This window comes from Bison bison, unplaced genomic scaffold (assembly GCF_000754665.1).
Source record: "Bison bison bison isolate TAMUID 2011002044 unplaced genomic scaffold, Bison_UMD1.0 scf7180017864530, whole genome shotgun sequence".
NCBI lineage: Eukaryota > Metazoa > Chordata > Mammalia > Artiodactyla > Bovidae > Bison > Bison bison.
In genome coordinates this window covers 2,565,707-2,580,246 of record NW_011495080.1, presented here as the reverse complement: position 1 = coordinate 2,580,246, position 14,540 = coordinate 2,565,707, and the positions used below count along the sequence as shown (strand labels likewise).

Here is a 14,540-nt window from a genome sequence, read left to right as displayed (position 1 = left end):
ATTAGCTTTGGCTTCCTAATGAGAAAAGAGTTTGCCAAAATAAGCATTATTATTTCAGTAAAACACATTTATTTTCTACAAAATACCTTTGCCAAGTACTAATAGAAGCAAGTGCTGGAAGAAAAGTAAATGGAAACAGAAATTTGGATCCTTATCCAAGCCAAATTCATTACGAGGTAGTAAATAAAGAATCAACATTCTAACCTCTGTTCCCCGTAATTCCTCACAAGAGATTGCTATTTCCTAGGAGCATGCCTTGAAGACAGCCCCTTGTCAAGGGGCAAGTTGGGGCCACCGTGCTCCTCTTGAAGCACACGGACAAAGAACAATGACAGCACTGAAGGCCACCACGGCAGACTCTGCAACTTGGCCCAGCCATGAGATATCTGCCCTTCCCCCAGCCCTGAATCATCCTCACACGACAAGGAACTAGCACTTGGAAGAAAGAGGGGATGAATGTAAATAGTAGAACATCACTTTCCTCTCACTTTCTAAGTCACCAGAGCTAGGGACAGATTTGGGAGGTAATGAGGAGGACACTGAATCGAGTTTGAAATTGAACATGTACTGCATATCAAATATCAGATAACCCCAGGTGCTCCTGGGATCCATACGGATTCCTCAGCCAAATGATGACAAGGCCTCTACAGCCACATAACCACTGACTTCTGTGATGTCATAAATAACTGATTACCCTAGTCATCTCATCTTCTCATTTAAGTCTCTGCTCAAAATGATATGACCACACAGAATAAATCACATTCCTAACACAATTTACATTTGGCCATATGTTGCTAAAGTGACCTTAACTCCTGATTGCCATGCCAATAACTGTACCTTTTGGGTTTTTCTTTTCTTTTCTTTTCTTACTATTGCCTTTTATACTGCAGGCTTAGAGGAGATGAATCCATCCAAAAACTGGAGGAGGAAAAGTTACTGCACAGGTAAAGCGGACTTACTAGGAAGCAGAAGCTGCTCCATGTGGAGTGTATCCCTTAACCTCTGATAAGATCATAGACAAGGGGAACAAAAACTCAATATGCCATAATAGACCTTTGGGATGACGTTTACTCCTTCCACTTTAATTTGAAGGCAAAGAATTTCATTTTCACTATATTCTACTGTCAAATAGGAGAGTAAGTTTTTCTTAAAAAAAAAAAAAAGCTAAAAAGCAACAGGTGCTTAAGGACATCATTTTAAATTCATCTGGGGAAGAAAGAGGTCCTAATGAAACCTCTTTCCTTAAAATGTAATGACTCCAGGTAAACCAGCAGTCCCCTACCTTTTTGTCACCAGGAACTAGTTTTGTGAAAGACAATTCTTCCACAGACCAGGGGTAAGGGGTGGTTTGGGGATGATTCAGGCACATTTATTGTGCACTTTTGGCTCAGATGGTAAAGAATCTTCCTCTAATGTAGGAGACATGGGTTCAATCCCTAGCTTGGAAAGATCCCCTGGAGAAGGGCACGGCTACCCACTCCAGTATGTTTGCCTGGAGAATTCCAGAGACAGAGGAGCCTGGTGGGCTACAGTCCATGGGGTCATAAAGAGTCAGACACAACTGAGCGACTTTCACTTGACTTTATTTCTGTTATTATAATATGAGCTCCACCTTAGATCATCAGGCATTAGATTCCATAGGTGGGGGACCCCTGGGCTAAACAGTTCTGCCTAGTGTAATTCATAACATGGTCTTCTCTCAGAACCATTGTACTTGCTGATTCTCCTGCCTGCTAAGGTCTCCCCCTAGACATCCACGTGGCTCATCCCTTTCCTTGCTTCAGGTCTCTGCTCAAAAGTCTGTTCAGAGAGACTTTCCTGGACTGTTCATCAGGAGAGCCACATCTACTGAGGTCCACCCACCAGAGTACTCCCTATGCGCTTTAGTTTTCCATTTTATTTCTCTCCACGCCAATTATTATCAGCTGGGTGCTTTTTTTTTTTAACACCACCCTTATGGCAGAAAGTGAAGAAGAACTAAAAAGCCTCCTGATGAAAGTGAAAGAGGAGAGTGAAAAAGTTGGCTTAAAACTCAACATTCATAAAACTAAGATCGTAGCATCCGGTCATATCACTTCATGGCAAATAGGTGGGGAAATAGTGGAAACAGTGGCAGACTTTATTTTGGGGAGCTCCAAAATCACTGCAGATGGTGACTGCAGCCATAAAATTAAAAGATGCTTGCTCCCTGGAAGCAAAGTTATGATCAACCTGCTGCTGCTAAGTTGCTTCAGTTGTGTCCGACTCTGTGCGACCCCATAGACGGCAGCCCACCAGGCTCCCCAATCCCTGGGATTCTCCAGACAAGAACACTGGAGTCGGTTGCCATTTCCTTCTCCAATGCATGAAAGTGAAAAGTGAAAGTGAAGTCGCTCAGTTGTGCCCGACTCTTAGCGACCCCATGGACTGCAGCCCACCAGGCTCCTCCAACCATGGGATTTTCCAGGCAAGAGTACTGGAGTGGGGTGCCATTGCGTTCTCCATGATCAACCTAGACAGCTTATTAAAAAGCAGAGACATTACTTTGCCAACAAAGGTCCATCTAGTCAAGGCTATGGTTTTTCCAGTAGTCATGTATGGATGTGAGAGTTGGATTATAAAGAAAGCTGAGTGCTGAAGAACTGACGCTTTTGAACTGTGGTGGTGAAGACTCTTGAGAGTTCCTTGGCCTGCAAGGAGATCCAACCAGTCCATCCTAAAGGAAATCAGTCCTGGGGGTTCATTGGAAGGACTGATGCTGAAGCTGAAGTTCTAATACTTTGGCCACCGGATGTGAAGTGCCGACTCGTTGGAAAAGACCCTGATGCTAGGAAAGATTGAAGGCGGGAGCAGAAGGGGACGACAGAGGCTGAGATGGTTGGATGGCATCACTGACTCAATGGACATGAGTTTGAGTAACTCCGAGAGTTGGTGATGGACAGGGAGGCCTGGTGTGCTGCAGTCCACAGGGTCGCAAAGAGTCGGACATGACTGAGCGACTGAACTGATTGGTCTGTCTTCTCCCAGTAGCACATAATCTCCACAAGGAATATCTGTTTTATTCCCTTCAAAAGCCTTCCACAGGGAACAATCCCTGGCAAGTAGTAGGGATTGAATAAATACTTGTTGAATTAATGAAAGAATGAGTAAAAAATTTTCAAAGTTTTTTAATTTTTATTACACACTAAAATTTTTCTCTGTAGGATCACTTGAAATACGATTGCGTAAACATTTGAACTAAAGATCTTGAGACCTAAGTTCCAGCCCTGCCATCCATTTCTTGTGTAACTTGGTTAGATCATTTCTTGGAGTTTCACCTTGTGTGTCTGACACTATGGCTTGCAATCTTGACTCTAAAATCCAACACAAAATAGATTCCATATATAAAAATTGTCTATGCATGTCATCTGTAGTAACATGTATGACCTCCAATACTTTGGCCACCTGATGCGAAGAGCTGACTCATTTGAAAAGACCCTGATGCTGGGAGAGGTTAAGGGCAGGAGAAGGGGACGACAGAGGATAAGATGGTTGGATGGCATCGCTGACTCAATGGACATGGGTTTGGGTGGACTCCAGGAGTTGGTGATGGACAGGGAGGCCTGGCGTGCTGAGGTTCATGGGTTCGCAAAGAGTCGGACACGACTGAGACTGAAATGAACTGATGACATAAAACCAGGTACAATTATAAAGGGTTATTATTTTCCAAGAAAGTGTGATCTAATAATGTGCTCTATTTCTTTTTCTGGAAGGGCCAATCTTCCAAACCTCTGACCTCAAAAAATTATGTTATTTTTTGGAAACTGACAAAATTTAACCAGAGACTATTAATCTATTTCCATGTTTAAGCTATTGCTTTGCTCTTTATTCTACTGTGAAACTTGCTATGGTCCATCATCTCCATTTCTACAATATTACAAATCTCATGACACATAATGCCTCATGCAGGCACCAAAGATTTTTTTTTTTAGCTGTACTTGGAAAACTATTCCAAATAAAGTATCCAATTAGCTAAAGACCAGGGGGAAATCAAGATTGAATATACAGGAATAATGACTAAGTCTGTTATGGGAAGATCATATTTAATTACATGAAACAGTCATGTAATGTAATTTGCATAATGTCCTCCACACCGTTGTTGTCAATGTTTACTCACTGCGTCGTGTCTGAGCCATTTCCGACTCTGTGGACTGTAGCCCGCCAGACTTCTTTGTCCATGGGATTCTCCAGGCAGGAATACTGGAGTGGGTTGCCATTTCCTTCTCCAGGGGATCTTCCAGACCCAGGGATTGAACCTGTGTCCCCTGTATTGGCCGGCGGATTCTTTATCACTGAACCATGATTATTATTCTTAAAGTATCTCTGAGCTGATAAAAATCTCGAGACTTCACCCTGGTTTATCTCTGACTCTTCTATCAAACATTTAAAAAGAAAAGTCTCATTTTCCAAATCCAATAAAGATTATTGGCCACACAACTGTGCAAAATGCAACTGTGTGGCTACAAATAAAGTTCAACAAAGCACAAGCCTTAACCAGTCTGCTCCACTGTCTCCTCGGAGAAGGGAAAAGGCAGACAGCTGAGGTGCAGCACCGAGGGAACAAATACTTGTCCGCCCCTATGATTTCTTGCTAGCCACCTTACCGCAGCCAGCGGCACTTTGACGCCTGTGTGTCTCTCCCTAGCTCCCGTCATCTTCAGCACTTTCCCTTTCAGTTCAGTTCAGTTCAGTCCCTCAGTCGTGTCTGACTCCCCGCCACCCCATGGACTACAGCACGGCCAGGCCTCCCTGTCCATCACCAACTCCCGAGCTTACTCAAACTTTAGTCCATTGAGTCGGTGATGCCATCCAAGTACAGCTTTCCCTTTCAGATCAGATCAGATTAGTCGCTCAGTTGTGTCCGACTCTTTGCGACCCCATGAATCGCAGCACGCCAGGCCTCACTGTCCATCACCAACTCCCGGAGTTCACTGAGACCCATGTCCATCGAGTCAGTGATGCCATCCAGCCATCTCATCCTCTGTCGTCCCCTTCTCCTCCTGCCCCCAATCCCTCCCAGCATCAGAGTGTTTTCCAATGAGTCAACTCTTCGCATGAGGTTTATATTCTTTGCAGCCAAAGATGGAGAAGCTCCATACAGTCAGCAAAAACAAGACCAGGAGCTGACTGTGGCTCAGACCATGAACTCCTTATTGCCAAATTCAGACTTAAATTGAAGAAAGTAGGGAAAACCACTAGACCATTCAGGTATGACCTAAATCAAATCCCTTATGATTATACAGTGGAAGTGAGAAATAGATTTAAGGGCCTAGATCTGATAGATAGAGTGCCTGATGAACTATGGAATGAGGTTCGTGACATTGTACAGGAGACTGGGATCAAGACCATCCCCATGGAAAAGAAATGCAAAAAAGCAAAATGGCTGTCTGGGGAGGCCTTACAAATAGCTGTGAAAAGAAGAGAAGCAAAAAGCAAAGGAGAAAAGGAAAGATAAAAGCATCTGAATGCAGAGTTCCAAAGAATAGCAAGGAGAGATAAGAAAGCCTTCTTCAGCGATCAATGCAAAGAAATAGAGGAAAACAACAGAATGGGAAAGACTAGGGATCTCTTCAAGAAAATCAGAGATACCAAAGGAACATTTCATGCAAAGATGAGCTCGATAAAGGACAGAAATGGTATGGACCTAACAGAAGCAGAAGATATTAAGAAGAGGTGGCAAGAATACACAGAAGAACTGTACAAAAAGGAGCTTCACAACCAAGATAATCACGATGGTGTGATCACTGGCCTAGAGCCAGACATCCTGGAATGTGAAGTCAAGTGGGCCTTAGAAAGCATCACTACGAACAAAGATAGTGAAGGTGATGGAATTCCAGTTGAGCTTTCCCTTTACTTCAGCTGAAATGCAGCGTAGCTGTCTGCCCGAGGTCTCGCGAGGGTGACCCCGTTGCCCTGGTAACAAGTGCGGCGCGCCACGAGGTGAAGGGCGTGGCGGGGGCTGCTCAACTGCGGTAGAGTTTTATCCAGTGTCGGGGCTGTTGGCGTCTGGGGCAGAGCTGCGGCTCCCGGCACGGAAGAGGCGGCTGGCCGGGCCGCGGGACGACTGACCTGGCCGGGAAACTCGGGGCGAGGGGGAGGTGGCCGCGACGGGACAGGGAAGTGCCGAGGGGGACAGTCCCTAAGGGGAAAGATAGCGCCCCAGAAAATGTGCCCTTCCCCCTACTGCTGGGTCGCGAAGTAAGTGTGGGAGGAACACCTGGGCCCCCCGGGAATTGTGGCTTCACTGTCCTTCCAGCCGAGGAAGTTGTTCCTGCCCGCGGAAGGCCCCCCGCACGACTGGGCGGGGCGGTGCCGGCAGTGTCGCTTCTGAGATAGAAGAAGCGCGCGGAGGGAGCGCCCCTTAGATCTGCCTGTGTCTGTGGCGTCCCTGGCGCTTAGGTTCTACCCTGCAGCAGGTTGGTGCGCCTCTTATTTTCACCTAAAAACACAGAACCAAAATTTATACCAGTCTAGTTTTCCAAAATTGGAGTTGCGGTCCCCAAACGGAAACTTCAGTCTCTTACTACTGAAGGAATCACCCATAAGACAGACTTTTCTGTTGTATTCGTAGTTTTTCCGCTATGGAGCTTGGGCTTTATATAGTCCTCGCTCTAAACACTTTGTTGAAAAGAGCGTCTTTATGTCGTCCACGCTCTAAAACCCTTTTTGTAGAAAAGAGCGTAAACCAGTAGTTTCAAAATTAGTAAATTCCTTTAGTCTCTCAAAAATAGTAGACTCTTGACAAGCAATTTCTATTATTTCATTGTCTTTACCATTTAAGAGAATACTCGCATTGGGAGGATTAATGGTCGTTGTCGTATTGATTGAAATTCCAGTAAGACTTACAACCGAATATTTAGAACAGACAGTACCTACAGAATATCAACCAAAATACAGAGAATAAAAGCCTATTTTCATTTGAAAAATTACGCAGAAAAAATATTAACTATATTATTGAAACTCAATGCCTGAATCAGTAACTGTAAATTTTCTTTGAATCATGATTTTTTTTTAATGCCTCAGGCTCATTCTGAACTTTCTATCGCTGTATGGTATTTAATTGTAAATAGAGGATGTAAATGATTTGACTGTGTACCCTGGAAATTCCTTTTTCAATTAAATTATTTGTTTTTTCTTTTGTGATTTTTGTCTCTAATAAAAATAGAAAATTATTTAAATCTTTGAAATTAAAGGTTTAATTAGCTGTGTCCTAATTTACTTTATAGAGGAACCTTTTGTCACTATTAATTAAATTGAATATATTTGGGGATAAACATTTAATGTGTGCTTAAAAAGAAAACTACCAAACAAGTTCCTTACAAATTGTTTTATAGCCAACCTACATAATAAAAGAAATTTCAAGCCAGATACTGGAAGAGATGTCAGAAGATTCAGAAAAGGAAGACTATTCAGACAGAACAATCAGTGATGAAGATGAATCAGTATGTTTTTCTCAACTTTATCCTACTTAAAACTTGTTATAAAATACGAATTCCCAGTAAAAATGTTATCAATTCAATTGACTAACAATCAGTTGGATACTTAAATCACTTGTCACTGAAGTTGGGAAATAAATTGATTGAAAGCAAAGCTGTAACTGTGTGCAGTATGCCCTATGTAAAAAGAGAATCTATATTGGGGTTTATTTGAGAAAGTATTTTGGGTAAGACTTCTCTGAGTTATCTTCAGAGTGCGACCTCCTATTTCTAAACCTACTGTGTGTCACCATAATAGGTTTCCTGTGGCAGTGATGTGGCAAAAGTACATAGAGGAAGAAAGCGGGGAGGGGAGAAACAGTAGTTTTTCTCTATAAACAAAATAGCTCAGCAGTAGTTAAAAAGATTTCTTCTGGTTCCAGCACATATTTCTAAGAAATTCCCTTCACATTTTAGTAAAGTATAAATTATCTATGTAAGTTAAGGTCCCAAAATAAACTCCCCAAATGAGGTATAACCCATTAAAATGTCTGCGGCTTTCTGAGTTTCTTGTCTTTCTTCCATTTTCCGGTTAATTTTATATTGAATTTGAATTGTTTTGCCAGGTTTAACAAAAATCTTTAAACTATTTCTTCTCTACAATCATTAATATGGCCTTGCCTTGAAGAAGAGAAATAAAAGATGAAAACTTTGTTTCAGGATGTCAAAGTGTTGGGTACTTTGAGACCAACAGCTGATAATAACCCTTTAATTTTTTCATTTATTAAAGATTAAAGACACATTCAGTTCTAAGCATTAAGATGTAAAATATTTCTGGATTGAAAAGCTGTTTTTAAAATAGAAATATTTTTAAATTCTCTTGTTTTAGGATGAGGATAACTTTATGAAGTTTGTAAATGAAGACATCCATCAGTGTGCACTTCTAACAGGTTTGAAATTATTCATATATTCTCCCTTCTCTTTCTGATAAGACCTTAAGTAGATGAAAAATGAGAGAAAGCTAGAAAAGTCAGAGTGAATAACACAGGAATTATTATTCTGTTATTGGTAAGGAGAGATGTATTTTTAATAAGAGTATTTTGGAGTTTGAGCATTTTTTTTAATTGCAGTATAGGAGATTTACAGTATTCTGTTAGTTTCAGGTATACAGAAAAGTGACTCAGTTATATATATATAATATAGATAGTTTTTCACATTATTTTCCATTATAGGTTATTAGAAGATAATGTAATTGCCTGTGTTATTCAGTAAAGCCTTGTTTTTATCTATTTTATGTATAGTAGGTTGTTAATCCCATACTCTTAATTTATCCCTCCCCCTTCCTTTCCCCTGCGATAACCATAAATTTGTTTTCTATGTCTATGAATCTGTTTCTATTTTGTATATAGATTCATTTGTATTGTTTTTTAGATTCCACATATAAACCATATTGAAGTTTGTCTTCCTCTGTCTAACTTCACAGGTATTTTAAAAAATGGTACAAATGAACTTATTTACAAAACAGAAATAGACTGATAGATTTTTGAAAACAAACATGTTTACCACAGGAGAAATGTGGGGGAGGGATAAATAAGGAACTTGGGCTTACATACATACAGGTATAATGTTCTCAAGGTCCATTCATGTATTTTTGAGGTCCATATTGTTGCAAATGGCCATATCCCATTCATTTTTATGGCTGAGTAATATTTTATTATTATATATATGTATACAATACATCTTAAATCAGTCATCTATTGATGGGGACTTGGGTAACTTCCAAATCTAGGCTATTGTAAATAGTGCTGCTATGAACACTGGAATGCATGTCTCTTTCTGAATTAGAGTTTTAGTTATTTCTGGATATAAATCCCAGGAATGGGATTGCTGGATCATATGGCAGTTCTATTTTTAGCTTTTTAAGAAACTTCCATACTGTTTTCCATAGTGGCTACACCAATTTACATTCCTACCAACAGTGTATAAGTGTTCCCTTTTCTCCGCACCCTCTCCAGCTTTATTCTTTGCAGACTTTTTGATAGTCATTCTGACCTGTGTTAGGTGATAACCTCATTGTTCTTTTGATTTACATTTCTCTGATATTATCAGTGGTGAGCATCTTTTCCTGTGCCTGTTGGCCATCTGTGTCTTCTTTGGAAAAATATCTATTTAACTGTTCATTTTTTGACTAGATTGTTTGGGGTTCTTTTTGTTTGTTTTTAAATTTTATTGGAATATGGTTGATTTGCAGTGTTGTGTTAGTATCAGGTGTGCAACAAAGTGATTCATTAATACATATACGTATATTCATTTCTTTTTCAGATCCTTTTCTCATAAAGTTAATTACAGAAAATTGAGTAGAATTCCTTGTGTTATACTGTAGGTCTTTGCTGGTTATCTATCTTACATATGATGCGGTCTGTATGTAACCGCAAGTTTCTTATTTATCCCTCCCCCACAACATTTCCCCTGTGATTACCATGTTTGTTTTCAAAATCTATCAGTCTATTTCTGTTTCATAAATAAGTTCATTTGTATCATTTTTAAAAATTAGATTCCACATATTGGTGATACATATGATATTTGTCTTTGTCTGACTTACTTCACGTAGTATAATAATATCTAGGTCCATCCATGTTGCTGCAAATGACATTAATTTGTCCTTTTTTATAGCTGAGTGATATTCCATTGTATATATGTACCACATCTTATCCATTCCTCTGTCGATGGACGTTTAGGTTGCTTCCATGTCTTGGCTATTGTAAATAGTACTGAAATGAACATTGGGGTGCATTATCTTTTCGAATTATGGTCTTTTCTGCATATATGCCCATGAGTGGAATTGCCAGATCATGATGGTGTTGTTCTTCAGTTACTAAGTTCAGTTACTAAGTCCACCGCTTTGTGACCCCATGGACTAAAGCCCGCCAGGCTTCCATGTCCTTCGCTACCTCCCAGAGTTTGTTCAGATTCATGTCCATTGAGTTGATGATGCTATCTAACCATGTCATCCTCTGCCACCCACTTCTCCTTTTGCATTCAGTCTTTCCCAGCATCAAAGTCTTTTCCAGTGGGTTGACTCTGCATCAGGTAGCCAAATTATTGGCGCTTCAGCTTCAGTCCTTCCAATGAATATTCAGTGTTGATTTCCTTTAGGATTGACTGGCTTGATCTTGCGGTTAAATGGATTCTCAAAACTCTTTTCTAATACAATTTAAAAGCATCAATAGTTCTTCGACACTCAGCTTTCTTATGGTCCAACTCTCACATCCATATTGACTACTGGAAAAACCATAGCTTTGACTAGATGGACCTTTGAGGGCAAAGTGATGTCTTTGCTTTTTAATACACTGTCGAGGTTTGTCATAACTTTCCATCAAAGGAGCAAGTCTTTTAATTTCATGGCTGTAGTCACTATCCACAGTGATCTTGGAGCCCAAGAAAATAAAATCTGTCACTGTTTCCACTTTTCCCCTTCAGTTTGCCATGAAGATGGGACTGGATGCCATGATCTTAGTTTTCTGAATGTTGAGTTTTAAGCCAGCTTTTTCACTCTCCTCTTTCACCCTTATCAGGAGGCTCTTTAGTTCCTCTGTACTTTCTGCTATTAGAGTAGAATCATCTGCATATCTGAGGTTGTTAATATTTCTTCTGTCATTCTTGATTCCAGCTTGTGATTCATCCAACCTGGCATTTTGCATGATGTACTCTGCATGTGTGTGTGCTAAATCATGTGTGCTAAGTCACTTCAGTCGTGTCTAACTCTTTGCAACCCTGTGGACTGTAGCCCGCCAGGTTTCTCTGTCCATGGGATTCACGCAAGAATGCTGGAATGGGTTGCCATGCTCTTATCCAGATCTTCCTGACCCAGGGATGAAACTCACATCTCTTACAGTCTCCTGCATTGGCAGGCAGGTTCTGTACCACTGGCACATATAAGTTAAATAAACAGGGTGATAATATACAGCCTTATCCTACTCCTTTCCCAATTTTGAACCAATCAGTCATTCCATGTAAGGTTCTAACTGTTGTTTCTTGACCCTCATACAAATTTCTCAGGAGACAGGTAAGGTGATCTGGTATTCCCATCTCTTTAAGAATTTTCCAGTTTATTGTTATCTACACAGTCAATGGCTTTAGTGTAATCAATGAAGTGGAAGTAGATGTTTTTCTGGAATTCCCTTGCTTTCTTTATGATCCAGTGAATGTTGGCAGTTTGATCTCTGGTTCCCCTGCCTCTTCGAAACCCAGCTTGTACATCTGGAAGTTCTCAGTTCGTGTACTGCTGAAGCCTAGCTTGAAGGATTTTGAGCATAATCTTACTAGCATGTGAAATGAGCACTAATTGTGTGGTAGTTTGAACATTCTTTGGTACTCCCCTTCTTTGGAATTGGAATGAAAACTGACCTTTTCCAGCCCTTTGGCCACTGCTGAGTCTTCTAAAAATGCTGACATATTGAATGCAGCTCTTTAACAGCATCATCTTTTAGGATCTTAAATAGCTTAGCTGGAATTCCATCACCTCCACTAGCTTTGTTCATGGTAATGCTTCCTAAGGCCCACTAGACTTCACATTCCAGGATGTCTGGTTTTAGGTGAGTGAGTGACCACACCATCATGGTTACCTGGGTCATTAAGACATTTTTTTTGTATAGTTCTTCTGTGTATTCTTGCCACCTCTTCTTAATACCTTCTGCTGCTGTTAGGTCCTTGCCATTTCTGTCATTTATTGTGCTGTCCTTGCATGAAATGTTCCCTTGATATCTCCAGTTTTCTTGAAGAGCTCTCTAAGTCTTTCCCATTCTTTTGTTTTCCTCTACTTTCTTGCAGTGTTCATTTAAGGCTGCCTTATCTCTCCTTACTTTTCTGCTCCATTTTTTCTAAGGGACTCTTGCCCACAGTAGTAGACATAATGGTCACCTGAATTAAGTTCACTCCTTCCCATCCATTTTAGTTTACTGATTCCTAAGATGTTGATGTTCACTCTTGCCATCTCCTTCTTCACCATGTTCAATTTACCTTGATTTGTGGACCTAATATTCCAGATTCCTATGCAATATTGTTCTTTACAGCATAGGACTTTACTTTCACCATCAGACACATCCACAGCTGAGTGTTGTTTCTGCTTTGGCCTGCTGCTTCATTCTTTCTGGAGCTATTAGTAATTGCCCTCGGCTCTTCCCCAGTAGTATAATGGACACCTCTCAACCTGACGGGCTCACCTTCCAGGGTCATAGCTTTTTGCCTTTTCATACTGTCCATGGGTTTCTCTGGGCAAGAATACTGGATGGAGTGGTTTGTCATTCTGTCCTCTAGTGGACCATGTTTTGTCAGAACTCTCCACTATGACCCATCTGTATTGGGTGGCCCCGCACTGCATGGCTCATAGCTTCTTTGAGTTATTCAGGCTCCTTCTTCAGGACAAGGCCTGTGATCCATGAAGGGATGCTTGATCATATGGTGGTTCTATTTTTAGTTTTTTATCTCTTCAAGAAAATTAGTGATACCAAGGGAACATTTCATGCAAAGATGGTCACAGTAAAGGACAGAAATGGTATAGACCTAACAGAGGCAGAAGATATTAAGAACAGCTGACAAAAATACACAGAAGAACTATACAAAAAAGATCTTCATAACCCAGATAACCATAATGGTGTGATCATTCACCTAGAGCCAGACATCCTGGAATGTGAAGTCAAGTGGACCTTAGGAAGCATCACCACAAACAAAGCTAGTAGAGGTGATGAAATTCTAGTTAAGCTATTTCAAATCCTAAAAGATGATTCTGTAAAAGTGCTGCACTCAATATGCCATCAAATTTGAAAAACTCAGCAGTGGCCACAGGAATGGAAAAGGTCAGTTTTCATTCCAATCCCAAAGAAAGGCAATGCCAAAGAATGTTCAAACTACTGCACAATTGCCCTTATCTCACATGCTAGCAAAGTAATGCTTAAAATTCTCCAAGTGAGGCTCCAACAGTATGTGGACCGTGAACTTCCAGATGTTCAAGCTGGATTTAGAAAAAGCAGAGGAACTGGAGATCAAATTGCCAACATCCACTGGATCATCTAAAAAGCAAGAGAGTTCCAGAAAAACATCTACTTCTGCTTTACTGACTACACCAAAGCCTTTGACTGTGTGGATCACAACAAACTATGGAAAGATTCTTAAAGAGATGGAAATACCAGACCACCTGACCTGTCTCCTGAGGAACCTGTATGCAGGTCAAGAAGCATCAGTTAGAACTGGACATTGAACAACAGACTGGTTCCAAATCAGGAAAGGAGTACTTCAAGGCTGTATATTGTCACCCTGCTTATTTAACTTATATGCGGAGTATATCTTGCAAAATGCTGGGCTGGATGAAGCACAAGATGGTTCAAGATTGCCGGGAGAAATATCAATAACCTCAGATATGCAGATGGCACCACACTTATGGCAGAAAGTGAGGAAGAACTAAAAAGCCTCTTGATGAAAGTGAAGGAAGAGAGTGAAAAAGTTGCCTTAAAACTCCACATTCAGAAAACTAAGATCATGGCATCTTGTCCCATCACTTCATGGGAAATAGATGGGGAAACAGTGGCTGACTTTATTTTTGGGGGCTCCAAAATCACTCTAGATGGTGGTTGTAGCCATGAAATTAAATGACGTTTGCTCCTTGGAAGTAAAGTTATGACCAATCTTGATAATATATTCAAAAGCAGAGACATTACTTTGCCAACAAAGGTCCATCTAGTCAAAACTATGGTTTTTCCAGTAGTCATGTATGGATGTGAGTGTTGGCCTGTAAAGAAAGCTGAGTGCCGAAAAATTGATGCTGTTGAACTGTGGTGTTGGAGAAGACTTTTGAGAGTCCTTTGGCCTGCAAGGAGATCCAACCAGTCAATCCTAAAGGAAATCAATCCTAAATATTCATTGGAAGGACTGATGCTGAAGCTGAAACTCCAATACTTTGGCCACCTGATGCAAAGAGCTGACTCATTGGAAAAAGGCTGATGCTGGGAAGGATTGAAGGCTGGAGGAGAAGGGTATGACAGAGGATGAGGTGGTTGGGTGGCATCACCGACTCAGTGGACATGAGTTTGAGCAAGCTCCGTGAGTTGGTAA

At 40.8% G+C, this 14,540-nt stretch overlaps 1 protein-coding gene across 1 annotated transcript in view; it reads left to right on the top strand.

Annotated features, from left to right (window-relative positions):
• The first annotated feature begins 5,971 nt into the window (after positions 1-5,971).
• AGBL3 (ATP/GTP binding protein-like 3) overlaps positions 5,972-14,540 on the top strand; it is a 97,881-nt gene continuing 89,312 nt past the window's right edge. The window contains exons 1-3 of the mRNA XM_010831638.1: positions 5,972-6,434; positions 7,353-7,460; positions 8,323-8,383. Coding sequence (XP_010829940.1) covers positions 7,398-7,460; positions 8,323-8,383 — 124 coding nt within the window. The 5' untranslated portion in view covers positions 5,972-6,434; positions 7,353-7,397. The remainder of the gene's footprint in view (positions 6,435-7,352; positions 7,461-8,322; positions 8,384-14,540) is intronic.